Source organism: Macrobrachium rosenbergii, chromosome 8 (assembly GCF_040412425.1).
Source record: "Macrobrachium rosenbergii isolate ZJJX-2024 chromosome 8, ASM4041242v1, whole genome shotgun sequence".
In the NCBI taxonomy this organism is placed as follows: Eukaryota; Metazoa; Arthropoda; class Malacostraca; order Decapoda; family Palaemonidae; genus Macrobrachium; species Macrobrachium rosenbergii.
Window position 1 is genome coordinate 56571609 of NC_089748.1, and position 18375 is coordinate 56589983.

The 18375-nt window shown below is 33.7% G+C and overlaps 1 protein-coding gene across 2 annotated transcripts in view; it reads right to left on the reverse strand.

Annotated features, from left to right (window-relative positions):
• Window positions 1-6068: 6068 nt before the first annotated feature.
• The window catches only part of LOC136840895 (guanine nucleotide-exchange factor SEC12), a 47561-nt gene continuing 35254 nt past the window's right edge, over window positions 6069-18375 (reverse strand). The window contains exons 5-9 of one of the 2 annotated variants that reach the window (XR_010853775.1): window positions 15931-16049; window positions 15422-15659; window positions 12302-12461; window positions 10250-10399; window positions 6069-6184 (exon numbers count right to left, since the gene is read on the reverse strand). Coding sequence is in view for 1 of the 2 variants with exons in the window: in XM_067107854.1 (XP_066963955.1) it covers window positions 10314-10399; window positions 12302-12461; window positions 15422-15659; window positions 15931-16049 (603 nt within the window). In the remaining variant the exon portion in view is untranslated. Of the gene's footprint in view, window positions 6185-10127; window positions 10400-12301; window positions 12462-15421; window positions 15660-15930; window positions 16050-18375 lie in introns of those variants that run through there. The other variant, XM_067107854.1, reaches the window with a different exon arrangement.

An 18375-nucleotide genomic window follows, 5' to 3' on the forward strand; every position in this document is an offset into this window, starting at 1 on the left:
AAATATGACTAACAACATTATATTCAAACATCTAGTCCTTGAAACTATTTCTATAATTTGTTATATACAAACCAATATTTCATAAACTCCTTTAACTTCTGACCAAGTTTAGTGATTACTAGTAGCTTGACCTTTAGTATGGTGCTGTTAATTTTAAGATAGAATTACTTTAAGTACTGTACTTACATTTGTCAAAAGAACTAAAGAATGTCAAAAATTTCAAAGAAATTTACTATATAAATACCATGCCATACATTCATGAGGAACATTTATTGCACTTATACATATGAGCACAAGTAGACTAGACTAGATTACTGAATACTAGAGCCTTGGCAAACACTTCAGTGCAGGGCATTATATGATGTAAGATGATATGTGCTAAAAGACATATACTTTTCCATGCATACTGAAAACCAGAATATGCAGTCAAACTCAAGTTCTGAAAGCAAAGGCTTCTCAACATTCTCCAGATCTCATTAGTATTAATCATTAATATCAGTAATGAAGAAACTAACCTATACATACTATAAGCTTATATTTCATAAGCAGGAAAAGGCCATATTCAGGATTGGCAGATAAGGACCATGTTAAAAGCAAAGTTAGGAAATCAGGGTCTGCTGCACAGTCATCTTTGCTCTTTACTGGATATTAGTATCAGAGCAAGGAGGGTCATCCTTGTCTCTGAGCCAAAAAGATCAATCAAAACTACAATAATGAAAGATGTTAATGCACCCACCTTATCTACCCAGGGTATGGTTTTTGATAATGAAATCGGGAACCAAATAAAATCTTCCACCTTTCTCAGCATTAGGCTAAGTTACTTGTAATTAACTACAAGATCTTCTGATAGCAAAGGCTGTGGTAAGAACCATAAGAATAAAGATCTCTCCAAAACACTAAGAATACATCATACGGTACTCAGTTCAGTCTGCACTCCACGGACCAGTATTAAAGTGAGACCTACTTGGATAGATAACCTTCAAACTTCATGATCTCTTTACCATTATCACCCTCATAAACAATTTTATATCAGCTTTTCCTTCAAAGGGCTTAAATGTGGAATAGTTCTCCCTTGTCTCTGTACCTTGCACTTTCTGCCTTTACTCCCACCAAGCTCATGCAAAATATCATAATCTCAAAAGAAACTGACAGATGAAGACCTATAGAACCAAGAACAAGATAACATTTATGACTTCTGATCTGAGTTCTCAAATGAAGTGCAGTTGTTGTATTCACTTTCCTGTCAGTTCATTACGATATCTTGCCTCAATCTTGTACATTCTGTTCCTGATTCAGTAATGTAAATTCATCACTTTAGGATGTACATACTACTTTTTCCTTATTTTTGGTTCATTTGCTTATTCTTGTTCATTCTTTTAGTATGCTGCATCATATAGTACTCAGTAACTCTTTGTTCACTTTTAATGATATAGTATATGAATGTTTAGCCTCTTTTTCATCTGTCCAGTTTTGTTACCCAGAAAATTTGTGGCCCTTAATTTTTTATTAATAAAGAGTTATCATATAGTGATTTTTTCTGGGGGGAGGATAACTATTAATTTGATAGGCAGTAATGGTTTTTTTGGTGCTCTGACTCTAGCATGGTCTGTTTAGGCCAATTGTTTACCCTTAGACCATATGCTTTAAATTACTTGGCACGGTCTTCCTGGTTGAGTTTGTTCATGCCCTCTTTGACTGTGATTCCAATCTGTGCCAATCTTGCCAAGGCAATACATAAAGTATTGTTGTTCACCTATCATCTTTTATACCATAGTCTACTGTTATAATATAAGTCAAGAACAAGGCTGATTTAAGGAAAAATAAAGATTGGTCTGATGTAAAAAAAAAAAAAAAAAAAAAAGAGACAAAAAGGACAAGGATCAGTACCAACATCAACAGGCAAACCTGGAAAAGACAACACTTGAACACATGATGTCAACAGCAGATTTATAATCAGAGGACCTTTCAAAACAATTTTCTCTCTATGTTTATCAGAATGCCAGATAGTACATGAATTAAATTTAATTCATGATCAATTAACATGATGCATAAAAGGAACTGAGACATGACGTGGTCAAGAACAATTCAAAAATAGCAGTTCTGTCCGGAAAGCTTTTATTAAAGAGACCAATAAACAAAATATGAAATGGACTAATTTTCAGGGGGTTATTACTAAAAAGCAGACACATCAAAATAACATAGGTAAACTGACCTTGAATGACATGTGTAAATCAGCTATATCAGCATAGGTCTAAGGTTGGAAGCATCAGGAAACTAGCTACTGTATTTCATTCTAATGTCAGACACCTACTACCATTTAGTCAGGTGAGTAAACTGTTATATGAAGGATTTCAATTTAAATGGCTTACTCTAACTACTGGTCAGAAGCTAAGGTTTATGTAAAATGGGTATTTCTGTTGGTGAAGAAACATCTGAATTTACTATAATTCATTCTAAAACAGTAAACATCTCATACCAACAATTCTTAAAGCATCTAAACTAAACATGGCCTATGATGTGCAAAATAATTACACTTAAACTAAAATAACTGACTTGATTTCTTCAACTATATTGAAGTGCATACCTCTGCTTTACACGAGTATCATATGTAGCAGACAGAAAATGATATGTAAAAAGAAAGTATTGCAGGGGTTTCCTAAAGTTCCTTCAATACGAAAATCTTACAGAAAACAAGAGTGAAGACTTGAAACCCAAAGTACCAAACAGTAATGTGATAGAAACTGCATATAAGACGAGCACTAAACATGATAAAATGCTTAAAAAAAAAAAAAAAGAGTATTCCCAACAGAGTAAAAAAAAAAGTAAAAATGTAAGGTATCATCATCATGCAAGTCTTAAGTTAAGTGTTCTAAGTTGTTGTCCCAGAACCTCAATATTGCACAGATAGTTAACACTATGACTATGCAAAACCAGTTACAATTTCTTCTTAATTAACATGAACTACCATATTGCAAAATGGCTATACTATCTTATGTATGAGCCACTTACACTGTAATATTGTAATCTTAAGCTGTTTTGTTAAAATATGACAACTGGAAGTCCTGAATGCTGTGGCAAAATGAAACTAAATTTGTTATCAATCAGTAGACTGCATTGCAAATAAACACATACAGTACTAAAAGTAAACTATGTAACTACTGAAATCAATATAAGCAAACAATTCAAAAGCATCATTATAAAATAATATACCTTCTTTTGTAATAAAGTAGATCATCATATAATAACTGAATCTCAAATTAAATCAAGACAAATCTGCAAATAAACTTACGTAATAAAATAAAATAAGTTTTAAGCAGTTCAGTGCAAATAGTTTATAGGACCATGAAAAAGAATAAAAACTTATTACCTAAAGACACATTCCCCTATTTTCTCTGCCTTTTTTTCCCACAAAACTACATATATTTGTGTAATTTTGACAAAATTCTGGACAAAAATTTGTTTCATGAAAAGTAATCTTTTGTTATAAAATTGCAAATTCAGTATAATATATATCGTTCCTGGATATAAAACCACGATCTTCAAGCCTTTTATATGGAAACACTTTGGGCAAAAGCTCATCCAGTCATTGAAGCTTGGTAATTAGGTAGTTAACTGGCAGCAGGTAAGTGAGGGGTGGGGGAAACACCCATTTGCTTAACAGTCAACTCAACGTTTCACTCAGCAATGTTCCTGCAAGGGGCTGGAAAGTGGCCTATCACCAACTGGACATGCCAGCTTCCCAGTCAAATGTATGATCAGGGGAAGGCTGACTCCTGTATGGTCCTATACAGCCTGGAAACCAATTCAAGTATCTTGTAAGCTCTGAAAAGTTCAAGGGAATCCTGTCTTGTGTGTTCAGAACAGAAGCCACATTTCCTCCTCCAAACTGCCTGTCCCCTGAATAATCCCCTACTGCACTGGTAAAAGCCAAGGGGACAGCAGCTGAAGAGTCTGAGATATACCTTGAGGAAGCATTCCTGCTTTGCCCTCCAACCTGCCAAAGAAAACTCCAGCAACCACCAGAACATGTGAAAAAGAACTTTTGAAAGAGATATAGTAAATACATCCACAATGACCATCACAGACGACAGCCAAGGTGCACAGTGACATCTCTGTTCTCTGAACACCTCTCTGGTACTGGTTGAAACCAAAGAAAGATTAGAAGGATATCACTCCCTTGGCAGACAAAGAGAGCAACTGGGCACAAGCATTGCAAATGAGCTTTATCCCTTTCACCAAGGCCCTTTCCTGCCATTTGGTCATTCTCCAAGGAAAAAGAGGAAGATCTAGGGACCTATTACTTGACAGTGCTAAACCGTGGAGGGTTCTGGATGGTTCCAGCCTCTGGACAGTTCTTAACAGTCCAACAAAAACTGACAAACATGGAGGAACCCAACTTTGGCAAACATGGAGGAAACCAACTGAACCTACTTGAAGTTTTGCTGAAGATGGTACACCTAAGTGCTCCTCTGGAGAAGTTACACAAACAATCCATCCATGCAGAAGAAGAAAGTATGAGACTACCATCAAAGCTATTTCTTAAGTATACCAACCGAAATTCTTACTGACAGACTAGCATTTTGTATGACTTAGCATATTATAGTTTCAAGTAGTGAATCTGAAGACTTTATAAAAAAAACTTGCAACAAAAGAATGGGTTGCCAAGGATAAAAAAAACTTGCAACAAAAGAATGGGTTGCCAAGGCAAGGGAAACTCAAGATGATAAATCACTGTTCACCATCAAAAAGAGCATATAATTTCATTGTTCAAGTATCCTTGACATACTGAAATACATACAAACAGCAGCAAGAGAAGTGCCTTATCTCTATGGCAACTGAAAAGTGGGGCTGACAACCTAACCTACCTGCCACTAGTTAAACACTTTGCTACCCAGCTTTACAACCAGAATAAAGGTATAATAAAAAATAATACGGATCAAAGCTTAAGACCACATAGGAACAAATCCATTACAGTATTTATAGTTAACCACTTTCATACATACAAAATTTTTCCTTATATTTTAGCCCCTCTTAAAAAGAAAACGCCAGTCAACCAGTAGTGCTGGACGTGCACAGGTTCAACCCCTGGTCTAGAGGAGTGAGAGATCATTATTCATGCTGTTTGATTGATGAGCTGCAAGAAAATATGGGGACTGGGAGCAAGAACTTCCACTGTAAGCATAGTAATGTGTTCATGTTAAAAAATTCAGTTTTCAAAAAATCACATTCATTTCACAACAAACACATTACTGTACTCATAATTAGCACAAATTTGAATAAAGGTGGATAGGATCAATTTGCCTAAAAATTCAGATTGGCTAATAAGACCTGTAGGATTCACCTAAAAACACTTCAGGATTCAATTTAGGCACAAGAACCCATGTCTTTCAAAGACATACAGGGAGTTGTGCCTATGACAGAAACCTTAATATGCAAAACACATTGAGAGTTTTGTGAAAAAAAGTTACAATGTTCAGTTCCTGCTTCAGACTGTCAGGAAAAGCTGCAGGATTGGAGGACCCATACTGAAATAAGGGTCTCTTGGATGCAACTTATGTAGAAAAAGACAGAACTTATCAATTAAGAGATTTGTTGGGCAATAACTCTGAAGAGTCTATGTCACTGTGCCATACTGGAGAAGAAAGAATGGATACGGTGATGAAGATGTATGAAAAGCATTGAGGACCTCTCTCAAAGTGAGAACCATCAGTCCTACTACTATCACAGGACCCAAATAGCACAAGCAGTCTAACTACCTATATATATTGCATCCCTGCTTATTGTATAAGGAAAATATACACTCATACATTACACTACAGGCAGTCGGTTTACGAGTTCCATTTTTTCTTGGCGTCGTGGAAAGACCAAAAATCGTAAATAAACCGAAAAATCATTGAAAATCGTCAAAAGCCTGAAAACCTTACTTTTAATGCTTTGGGTGTAGTGAAAGCAATGTAACTACGTTACATCGAGTTTTCATAAAAAACCTCCAAATTTTGTTCTCTCTGCATTTTGCAGCCATATTTCTTCTGTCGGATCGTGACAAGTCGTAACCCTGGAACATCTGCGTCGTAAACCGGGAAATAATTTCTGATGAATATATTTGACAAGCGTCATAACCTCGGAACGTCATAAGCCGGACCCGTCGTAAACCGGGGACTGCCTGTACTAGGAATTGAAAGACCTGCAATAAAACAAAGAAATGATCAAAAGGAGAAAACTACTATGACAGCAAAGCGCTGAAAACAAAACAGTGAAACAAGGACATAGAAACAATGACTCCAGGCCGCTTAAGACCAGGGTATCTGCCCATTCTTGTGCACTACTGCTGGCTGACTGACATTTTGTTCTCAAGAGACTGAAGCATCTGCAAAGATTTCCTATGACTGAAATGGGCTAATCATAATTGTTTACTGTGAAACAAATATATATTACTGAATAAATTCTCATTAAACTCATGAAATAATATTCAAGTGACTGTTTTTAATTAAAAAAAAAGAACATTCTTAAGTATACAAGAAAAGTACAGAAAACTAATGAAACAAATACTGACTTTATAAATATTGGAATTCTGATTCTCATGTTTCTGGCTTCATTTCTTCTGCTCCTACTAAACTTACAGTATATCATAAACTGTTTAATATAATGAAGTTGCTGTAGAGATAATGTAGACAGATTTAAAAGAAATTCTTAGAAATGAGAATAAATAGGAATAATCCTTAAGAAAAAATATACTATGTTGTTCAAATTACCCAAAATGCTATGCATAACAATGTAATACATGTGAAAATTGATTAAAAAAACTAATGAAACATCCACTACAGGACAACTTGATTCCTCATATGTACAGTCGCCAACTAAACTTTCACAAAAACATTTGAAGAGCTAAAAAAAATGGTCTTTGATAAACATACATACAGAGATGACATACTAATAAAATAAAAATATATCTAATCAATATTTGACAATATATCCAACTTGAAAACTACACAACCAGTAATTTTACCATTTTTAATAAGAGTATAATTTTAATAATGCAGTACAGAACTATCTCTGAGATAATAAAGATATATCACTTGGATGGGGGGATGGGGGGTGAAAGGCTCTTATGTCTTTTCTATTTATTTTTCAGTATACCTGAGCATTTATTTTCCTTCAAGAATAATGTTGAGTAATCTATGAATTTTTAAAATTTAAGTGGCCATAGAATAAACTGCTTTGTATACGTACTATTCAGCATCAGTGGTTTTGCTTGATGTAAGAAATAAAAAATGGCTGTACAGAGGGAATTAATCCAGCTTCTTTATGGCTCACAAATGATTATTGCACTGAAACTTATTCAGCAAAAACATCAATTTTGGTATTCCTTTATTTCTTATAATTTTAAACAATTTATTTGGCGCTTGCAAACATTATTAGCATTTGTACGATTACAGATTGCATAAACCGACTTGGTCAAGGTAGGTTACAGGGGCTCAGAATTTGACAAAGCTATTGCATTCATTTGCAAAATTTAATTACAGGCGGTCCCGGTTATCGTGAGGTTCCGTTTCTGAGGTGTGATGATAACCGAAAATCGCTGCTAACGAAAATCAGTGATTTGGCAGCTTTTGGCGATTTTCGGGGTTATACGGCACCAAAAAGCGCCCGATTTTCGGTTCCGAGCGCCATGATGGGTATGTATAGGCGCCAATAGCCAATTATCGGCGCCGATAAGCGGAAATCGGCGATTTTTGGCGCCGAAAAGTGCTGATTTTCGTCACTAGACAAGCCCCATAAAACTGGATCCTGTTAACTGAGCCCGCCGTTAACTGGGGACTGCCTGTATTTGTGCGGGGTAAAACTTAATCCTTGCAGAAAATGGGGGAAGACTTTATTCATTTGAATTATTATAATGGATGAAAGGTAGTGCAGAATATTGTTAACGCCTTGGAAAATAAAGTACTAAGACAATGAGATACCCTCATAATATAATGGAACTCCCTGACAAAAAGATAATCAAGAATACAGTTTTAGAGAATCAAATTAAAGTCTTTTATCTGAGCATTCTGAACTTGAATTATAAATTATATACAAGTAATCTCAAGCAGTCATTTAATTCAAACAGTTGACGATGAATAATCCATGGGCACGGACGGTTTAAAATGGGGGAAAACCTAAAATCATTACATAGTTCAACTTTTGAAAAGTTGCAGAGAGGTGCAATCAGGACCAACAAAGGAATAAAACTCTCTTTACAAATAATAACAGGTAAACAGAGAGCACCTAAAGGAAACCTAGAACTACTTCTGTACAATAAAAATTGTAACACAAACCCAGCAAGCTGGAAATCTATACCCAAGATACTATACATATTCTGCTGATTCTCACATGCAATGTATAACTATTTCAAAGTAGTTCTGTTAAAGATCCTATCCAAATTATATTTCATATCAAGAGACCTTGTGTTATCAGTATGCTTGATAAAACAATAATTAAGTGCCATATTTAACAGGGGAATACAGAATAAACTTTATTTATCTATCATTTAAACTAATATTTCATTTTCAGAAGAAAAACATGAAGTATGACATACAGAAATAAAATTTACAAGTATACATACTGCAACATTGTCCCTTAAAATGAAATACATTATTGACCAAAATACCTGGAAGAGTAACAAAAAATAATTTTCAGCAGAATAAAGTTTAAATGTGTATGTTACCATCTTCTTGAGAGTAAAGTTCCCCATATATAAAACAGCCAAATAACCAAATCCAAGAAAATCCTTAATCTTTACATTTAAATTTATTTATAATTTTTTGAGTAGTTTGCTCCTGTTACCATCTCTTCCTCATTAACACATGGGCAAATATCTTATATACAAGGAAAGTGAGACTATCAACTCATTAAAAAACTTAGAAAATAACTGTTACCAGGTACTCAAGAAAAATCAAGTAACATTAATGAACATTCTGTCCACAATTCATAAACAGTTACACTTTATCACACTTGGGAGCTTGATCAGCTATATTATTGTGATGAACTTTTGCTAAGGTTGCCTTTTTGGGTGTAATGGATTTTTGGATAAATCTCCAAGCTAGAAACCATATGGGATCACATTTGGTTGTGGGATACCTTAGAAATTTTCAAATGTAAATTATATATATTGTAGGGTCTTTGTTACTTATCAGAAGGTCAGAATCCTGAAACATCTGATAACATACAAACCCTAGTGTAAATTCTTGGAGTATGACATGTTTTTTTTTTTTTTTATTTTATCCATTTTCTGCATTTGAAACTGGTTCTTTGGTAAGGTCTTACCACTTTGAGAATATGAACATAATTTGCATAAAAATACTGGTTCCTTAAATAATGGACCATCAATGTCACTTAGTGACAGTTTGGATTTTCACATTAGTTACCACTGTACATTTCCCCGTCTATTCTATGAGAGTATGGTATTTATGTTTACATGTCACTATTCCAAAAAGATGTTTGAAAATATAAGAAAAATTAAAATATTTAACAACACAAAAACTTCATGAACAAGAAAATAAATATACCTCACAAAATAACAAAAGTTGAATGAAAATCAGCAGAATATTTTCTGATTGAGATGTATCCCAGCTTAGCCTCTATTTCTTCATTGACCAAACATTACACCAAACATTATAATTAAATATATTACTCCAGTAACTGCTTGTCACAAACCATCTACAAAACTTCATTAACATGGACTTTTGGCATTACAGTACTTGGCAATGAACATTTAAATAACACTAATTAACATTAAACATCACTAATATACTGAATGTGTAAATACAGTTTTTATATATATATATATATATATATATATATATATATATATATATATAATAATAATAATATATATATATATATATATATATATATATATGTATATATATATATATATATATATATATATATATATATATATATATATATATAAGTATATTATTTATATATATATATATATATATATACTATATATATATATATATATATATATATATATATATATATATATATATATATATATATATATATATACTCTGTATATATATATATATATATATATATATATATATATATATATATATATATATATATATAAATAATGCAAGGGAGTGTATTGTAATTGTAGCCATCTAAATATAATTATCAATTAAGAGCACAGTTAACTTTCTTCATTATTTATGATATATTTTAAAAGTTGTACTGTAAATTTCATGAGCTTTTAACTTACACTGCTTCATCATTGTGTCAATTTTCATGCAATGGTGATGAAGTGACTGCATGGAAAGGACGATTCAAAGACCCAGGAAACTTGCTAATAAGAATGCACCAAAAAGTACTAATGCTGCCAGTATTGCCGCCACCCACACAGGAACCATACCTATAAGAAATAAATAAGAAACAACTTGCTATACATCGTTTTATTCAGAAAGATTGCCTATCAAGAATCTCCATTTAAAATATGTTTACATACAATATATGGCTAAACCTAAAAAAAGAATTTTTTAAACATGAAAGTAAGAATGGGGAGTGTCCAAAGTGTGGACTTAAGAATAATAACTTGCCAAGCTTTGGCTATGTTATGTCTAAGCAACCCCAAAATCTTACTATAACCCTGACTAATCTAATCTATGAAAATGTGCAATAACTTTAAAAAATTGTATATAATCCAAAGCAATAAGTATGACTCATTTTCTCTCCTTATAATGTGTATATTAAACACAAAATAACAAAATATGACACTTTTGAAAGCAAATTGTGTGATGGAAGAACTTCAACAAAATAGCCTAGACTACCCAACCTATATATTTATGATCAAGTAACTCATATAACACAAGACATTCAAGGCAATGTACTGTATGTAGTCTTTGTGTGTGTATTATGAATACTGTGTATGTACAAGTGTAACACAATGAAACCAAAACATGATGACCAGAAATGCCGAATGGTATTACATATGTAAATGCAATGCTACTACACCTTACGTTAACTAAGCTATATTACATATTTTATGAGCACTGTTTTTTTATGTAAAGTACAGTACTGTGCAGTAAATCCAGTAACCCATTATATCTTTAGACAATCATATGTCTACAATTTACCCTAAAATACGGACAGAATAACAGCAATAAGAAAACAGAGACATTGTACTAATTTATCCCTACCAACACCTATTACACTTGACTACACCTTTCTCACCCCCAACTCATCAATAAGCCAATAACACAATATACTCACTGAGACAATCAGTTTATGTGCAATGCTCAGCTAGTCTGCCTGGCTGAGCAGAGATTTTTTGTGCCCTCATCCATACAGTTCAATCTTTGCTTTGATGATCTATCCACACCTGAGAGCTTTTGTTCCCACTTTTGCCATTTAGTGTGGTTAGGTATATACCACACATTCAAGCTGAGAAAGGTACAGTCAAGGGCATCGAGCAGACAGGGGAACGGTTGGTCATAGGGATTACTGTATTATCATTAACAAAGTGTTTAACTGACTGAGAAGTTGAACGCTACTAAGCCTCTTATTTTCAAAAATACCACTCCATAAACAGAAAAATATACTAAATAAATAAAATATAAATACTTAAGATTTATTTTTCAAATATTTACCTCTCCGTTATATAGCTTTTACTTATGCTGGCACAGAAGTAAAAGCTATATGATGGAGAGGTAAGGTTCATTTAAAAAATTACTGTTGATATTTAGTGTTTTGTATCTATAGGGGGATATACAAACAATTCATCAAAAATACTAAAATATCTAAAAGTAGCACTCTCCTTGCAGCTGAACTATAATAACTATTTGAAACAGCTCTCATAACCATCCAATAATGCAGCAAACACCCTCTAGCCAGCAAAGATGATCTCAACCTAAAAACTGAAATTAAATCTAGAATGCTCCATTGGAAAGGAAAAATTGGAGATGAAAGAATGGATCTATGCTGAATGAATAATTAATCATACACACGCAATCCTCATGATACAAGCTGGCAACCAATTTTTGTTTGTTCAACAAAAGATTGATGTCTGGGGCTGTTGACAAAACTGAACTAAGTTGTAAGGAATAGGTTTGTGATGAAATAAATTACTAAGCATGTTTTACAGAACTACATGATTACAAAAGCATATAAATAACCATACTATGTACTTCAATCTAAAGCCACCATATTCTTAAACCTCCAGAACCCGTACCTCTACTGGATAGTGAGAAAAATATTAACAGTTCCTATGCCATATGGATTTCCAAATTCTGTACCATAATTGCACTGAAATCATTACCTCTTCTGGGAATGTGGTGAATTTTCAAAGAGTTGTCACATGATATTGATAAAACTGAAGCATCAGAGAACCCTCGCACCATCTGAGACTCATGGCTATTTGTTGGCAACCATTCTAAGCCAGTTACAAAAGTTCTGTGGGCTTCAATTTCTCGTAATTGCTGTAAGAATAAATTTTCATGCATTATTTAAATATGTTTTCTTATGAACTATAGTAAAATGTGGCAACTAATCATATCATACTCTAACCAAAAAGGTATTTTCATTTAATAATTTTTTTTAAATAAAGCAGAAAATTAAAAGATGAACTACAGTAGACAATGTTTGATAAGATGCACTAAATTTCAGAAGTATAAAAGAATATTCTGGTTAAAACTTTTAATTTCTGTTACTTATAATAATCCAGCATCATAAAATACTTATCACTTGACTTTTAAAATTCTGATATTACAGTAACAGAAATAAGAGAACAAGAAACTTTTAAAAATTAAGAAATTTCAAACACTGAAAGCCTGGATTTCAAAAATGAATTAATTTTCCCATCAGGCAGTTTAATTGCTAACAAACTCTCTTAAGAAAGGAAAAACATCATTCGAAATACAATACAGAAATATATTTTCAAAAGCACAATTAAATGCTTAATACTGTACTATATTACTATAATAATTGTTACCATTACTGTAACCCACTGCATTTCTCTACCAACCCATCATTCACATACCATATACTGCAGTCACATTCATGGTCTTTGAAAGCCCCTAGCTCTGCAATCTTTTTTCTAATATATAAAGGATTACCAATAGTAACACTGCACAATTGCTTCAAGATTCTGCAGTCCTACAGTGAGCAATGCTGCATACAGTTCAGAGGAATACCTGACATCTTGGCTGTTTCCAGAATTATCTAATAGTATTTAAATGATTCTAACTAATTCATTCTTCATTCCACTCTTCCTATTTTGCTTATTCGCCATTATTTATATCTCTTTCGCCAAGAAGTAAGAGAATTTGTGAGAAGTTTTTCCCCGGCAGATATCTTCTTCGCCAGCTAAAGGGTTTTCATTCTTGCTTTTCTGAAGAATCACTTCTCTTCTATCAGTTAGCAATAGTTTCTCAGTGCTTTAAATTTAATTCATAATTTTAAGATTTTTGACTGTATAACAAAGGTTTAGCTAAATAAGTAACTTCTGAAGATAATTGTTTGGGTTCAGCTAACTTTGGGCCTATGCCATAATTGACAATGACATGTGAACTTTAGCTATGAGGCAGGTTTTAAAGAAAGCTTGTGAAAAAGGCAGGTTTTAAAGAAAGCTTTTGAAAAAGGTAACACAAAATTTTTCCAAACTCTACCCACCAATTTTATATACTAAGAGTATTGGCATAAATAGCCAATGGTGAATTTCCCCTGATTCTTTACTTGTTCTTGGTATTCACAGTCAATGATATCCGAGTGATCATGTGGAGCATTTAATTAAATGATTTAATATTCCCTGGCACTGGAGTGTTTGTGCTTAACTATCCTAGCACAATAGGCCTGATGCTTAAGTAAAGTGATGATCTAATATTGTTTCCTTATTCTTACTAATAATGTTTTCACAATTATCCTAATTATTCTAAGCTTCTATAAAACTGTTTTATACACTAATATTTTCTTCTCAAAGTTTATAAAACCTCAATGACAACTTTTAGATTTTGGGGGTCAAAAAACTTGGATGGAGAGAGAGAGAGAGAGAGAGAGAGAGAGAGAGAGAGAGAGAGAGAGAGAGAGAGAGAGTTTCATGGGTGCATCTCAAACAAATGAGCTTGTTTTATACTAATGTGCTTTACTGCTCTTACTTTTGTGAAGTCTAAGTGCATGTTCTAGTAGCCCAATTACTGTCAGTATGCTTGTCTAGCCCCAGGGTATTTAAGATATAAAAATACCTTGCTTTTGCACATTTAATTCATTACCTACCCTTATGAATGTGATTGCTATGATTTCAGAGCACAGTTTATCTATGTATCTCAATGTTAATCACTTTACAGAAAAATAAAACTTTTAAGACAGATATTTATAGATTTACTTCAAGTAAAATATTTTTTTACTGAATAAACTGATACTCCAGCCTACAGTTCTTATTTCTGTTCTCATACTTCAGACTACAGTTCTTATTTCTGTAGATTCTATGGGTTTTTTTCGCTAAGGGTGTTGTCAAATCAGCTAAGCGAGGCTGGGCTAAGATTTTGAAGGCCCTCTAGTAACAACAGGACAGGTAATACCTGCTTGCTTATCATCTCATTCCTCATTTATAGCATCCTTAGAAATGCTTATTTCCTGGGTTATTTACTTAATCCTTTCTTGAATCACATAAAGGAGTAGAAAACTATGAACACCTTTTTTTATGTTTCAACATTTTCAGCAAGCACCTTCCTTACATATATGAACCCCTGTGTCTCTCAGAGCCTTGGGTTTTGGGAACTCCCTATGAATCCAACATACCCCATTCAACCTATCCTGGGGCATGCAGCTCCATCTTTCTCATCTAAACTGTGATGCAGGCAATATACAAATGATGTATTTATGGTGAAACAAACAAATGTAAAAAAAAAAATGATTTTTTCATACATATCCATAACTTACATAACAAGTTCCCCCCTCCCAGCCCTCATGATTTCTCCCAGCTAAAGTTCCAGACAACACAAAAAGTGAGAGTTATCTGCTGGAGACCTGTGGGTCTGGGAAGCTGTTAGACAAAAAGCTACACTATCTGGGGTATTCAAAGACAAAGAATGTGGGCTATGTATGAGTGACAGGTTTGTATGAAAGATATATATTTTTTTTACATTGGATATATGATCATTTATTTTTGTATGAGGGTACACACTCCCATACAATACTATACTTATCTGCACACTCTTTTCTATACTGTACTTTATTTATTAATAATTGAAAAGGTCTTACAGAAACAAAATTTTAAAATGAAGATAAATTGTCTAAAAAACAACTTTTCTTCTAAGTTTTAAAATATTAATTAAGTCATAATTTGGGAACTTTACAAGTAAGATTTTGTAGACAATGTATAACATACTAACCAAAGACATAAGAACACAAAAAAATCATTCAGCAGAACTTAATCACTTACTTGTAAACTAAAAGCTATTAAAATATATACATTTCCACCCATAGTTCCAGTGGCCAAGTAACGACCATCATCACTCAGTGCTAGGCTTCCTAATGACCCTGCCAGCTGCTGTGACTTCTCTTGTGCATATGTCTGACCACACCACTTGGCAACTATAGCTGGATTCTTTGTCCCAACAACAGGGTTGCTTATTGTGAACAACTTACTTTTTGTGGGATCACCCTCTACCACACCATATCTAGAAGTAGATTTTGAGAAGAAAAAAGTGCAATACATAACATATTCTGATAACTCAAGTCATTGGTTCATTTCTCCACAAGAGTGGTACAAAATCAGAAATTAGGAGCAGTATTTTCATAAGAGCTAAAGATTATTATATGCAAAGCAGTTATTGTATGATCTATGAGTTAGTTACAAAACTTTGTTATGGTTCATCAGAGAGCAAAATAGTACACCATTAATTCCATTCCTACACCCCAGTCTAGGACATACTTGACAGATGAACATACCTTGCTCTGAAACATTTGTACTTTACACCATTTGTCTGTAGAGCTACCTGAATGAATTTCTTCCCCTCTCGGACATTCCACACACAACATTCCCTGGTTGGCTTACAAACTGACACAATCTGAAAAAATAGAGCCACAAAAAATACAATACTGTACTATACAAACCATTTTCATCATCATCATTAACAATATTTGTCAGATTTCCAACTACGGTGTTACGTGTAAAATGTGTTCTCTTCACTGTACTTTGCCTTGTGACTCTGCTGTCAGAACTCCCATTTAGTCTTGGTCTTCATCTCTGTCCTTAATACATGATTATCTTGGCTTTCCCTTTGGTCTTTATATGCCTACTTCCACATCTACTTTTCTTACTAAATGCTCCTTACCTACTCTCATCTCATGTCCAAACCATCTCAATCTTTGAGATCTCAGTCTGTTTTCCAGTCTCTGGACACCAATTTTATTATTATTAATCATTATTATTATTATTATTATTTTTTTTTTCTATCACAGTCATCCTATTCGGTTTTTATGGCGGGGTTCTGGGTTGCATCCTGCCTATGTGCACTGTTTCTAATACCACGCTCTTCTACATGAGTCCTGGAGCTACTTCAGCTTCTAGTTTTTCCAGGTTCCTTTTCAGGGATCTTGGGATCATGCCTAGTTCCTATTTTTTTTTTATTATTATTATTATTATTATTATTATTATTATTATTATTATTATTATTAGTCAGATGAACCCTATTCATACGGAACAAGCCAACTAGGGCCACTGACTTGAAATTCAAGCTTCCAAAGAATGTGGTGTTCATTAAAAAGAAATAACAGAGAGTAATGGGATATACAGTACATAAAGAGACATGCTATCAGAAAAACAGATAAATTAACCCTCTCACGCTCATGGGGGTTCCTATAGCGCTACCCAGTACGCGACTTATGCCATGGAGGGAAAAGTGGGGCTCGTGCGGAAAAGTTTCTTTGTGAAAATCGATACGTCCAAACTATAACTGATATACGCTTCTGGTTTGTTTTATGATGTTGGCAAATGATTGAATTTTTCCCTAAAGCAATCAGAAAGTCTTTGCAAGGCTTAGAAATAATAAAAAAGAAGTGATGAACATACATTTTTAAGGAAAATCGTAGATATTTTTTTTAAATAATCATGAAAAATATAATTAGGTTTAGGGAGTGTATTTTATACACAAATTGTGTGGAAATGTTTGAACTTTCACGTGGAAGCAATCATTTTGCTATACGTGTTTGCTAATTAGCTGTTACCGATTAAAAAATGCTAATTTTTTACAGAGTGCAATTTTCAGATTTTCCAACCTACTCATGTTGACATTTCCTATCGTACCTAAGTAAGGAATAAAAACAGAAAAAAACAAAGGCAGCATTAGAAAGCTGAATAAATTTCCTATAAAACACACAAAAGAAAGATATGTTTTGTTAGCATAAAACTGAGCAATTGCCGTTAGATTACGGACAATCTTTTTTTTCTAAGAAAATATACAGCAATGATTATTATATAGAAACGTTGATATTTTTACATTTTGCTCTTCAGCACAATAAAGTACAAAGAATGGCCATTCGAATGATATATAATACATGCACATTAAAGTTATTTACAGATGCACAAACAGGCGTACAAAAAAATTATCTATGCATGCATAAATTCTGGCCAAACTATGACATTCAACACATATAAAGGCAGTCCCCGGTTGAGGGCGGGCTCGGTTAACAGCAATCCGGTTTTATGGGGCTTGTCTAGCGACAAAAATCGGCAATTTTCAGTGCCGAAAATCGCCGATTTCTGCTTATCGGCGGCAATACATACCTAACAGAGGTGCCGATAACCGAAAATCAGTGCTTTTCGGTGCCGATAACCCCCGAAATCGCCAATTTTCGGTTAGCAGCAATTTTCGGTTATCATCACACCCTCAGAAATGGAACCCCGCCGATAACCGGGGACTGCGTGTATATATACGCTGACATTTTTCATAATTACTTGGTAATAAATAATGATAAAGAATACATGAAAACTGCATTTTCTTGTAGGTCCAAGATCTGCCCACACAATGGGGCAGTCTTCGTGTTCTTTGGATGACTCGTTTGTTTTTGTGAATTTCCCCTGAAAATAACTTATGGATGACACGGAAATCGCGTCATCAGAGTACTTACGGCAAAAAATTTATTGATGCGGTTTCACATCATCGGATCACCAGAGGGTTAACAAATTAATAAATAAATACAAATGTAAGTGAAATATCAAAATATAAGGAGAATTGTATTAGGGTAGTAATGCACTGCATCTTCGCTTGAACTTCTGAAGTTCCAAATGTACAACATCCTCTGGGAGGCTGTTCCACAGTCCAACAGTGTGAGAAATAAAGGACCTCTGGAACTGAGAAGTTTGACAGTGAGGCACACTTACTGCATATTGGT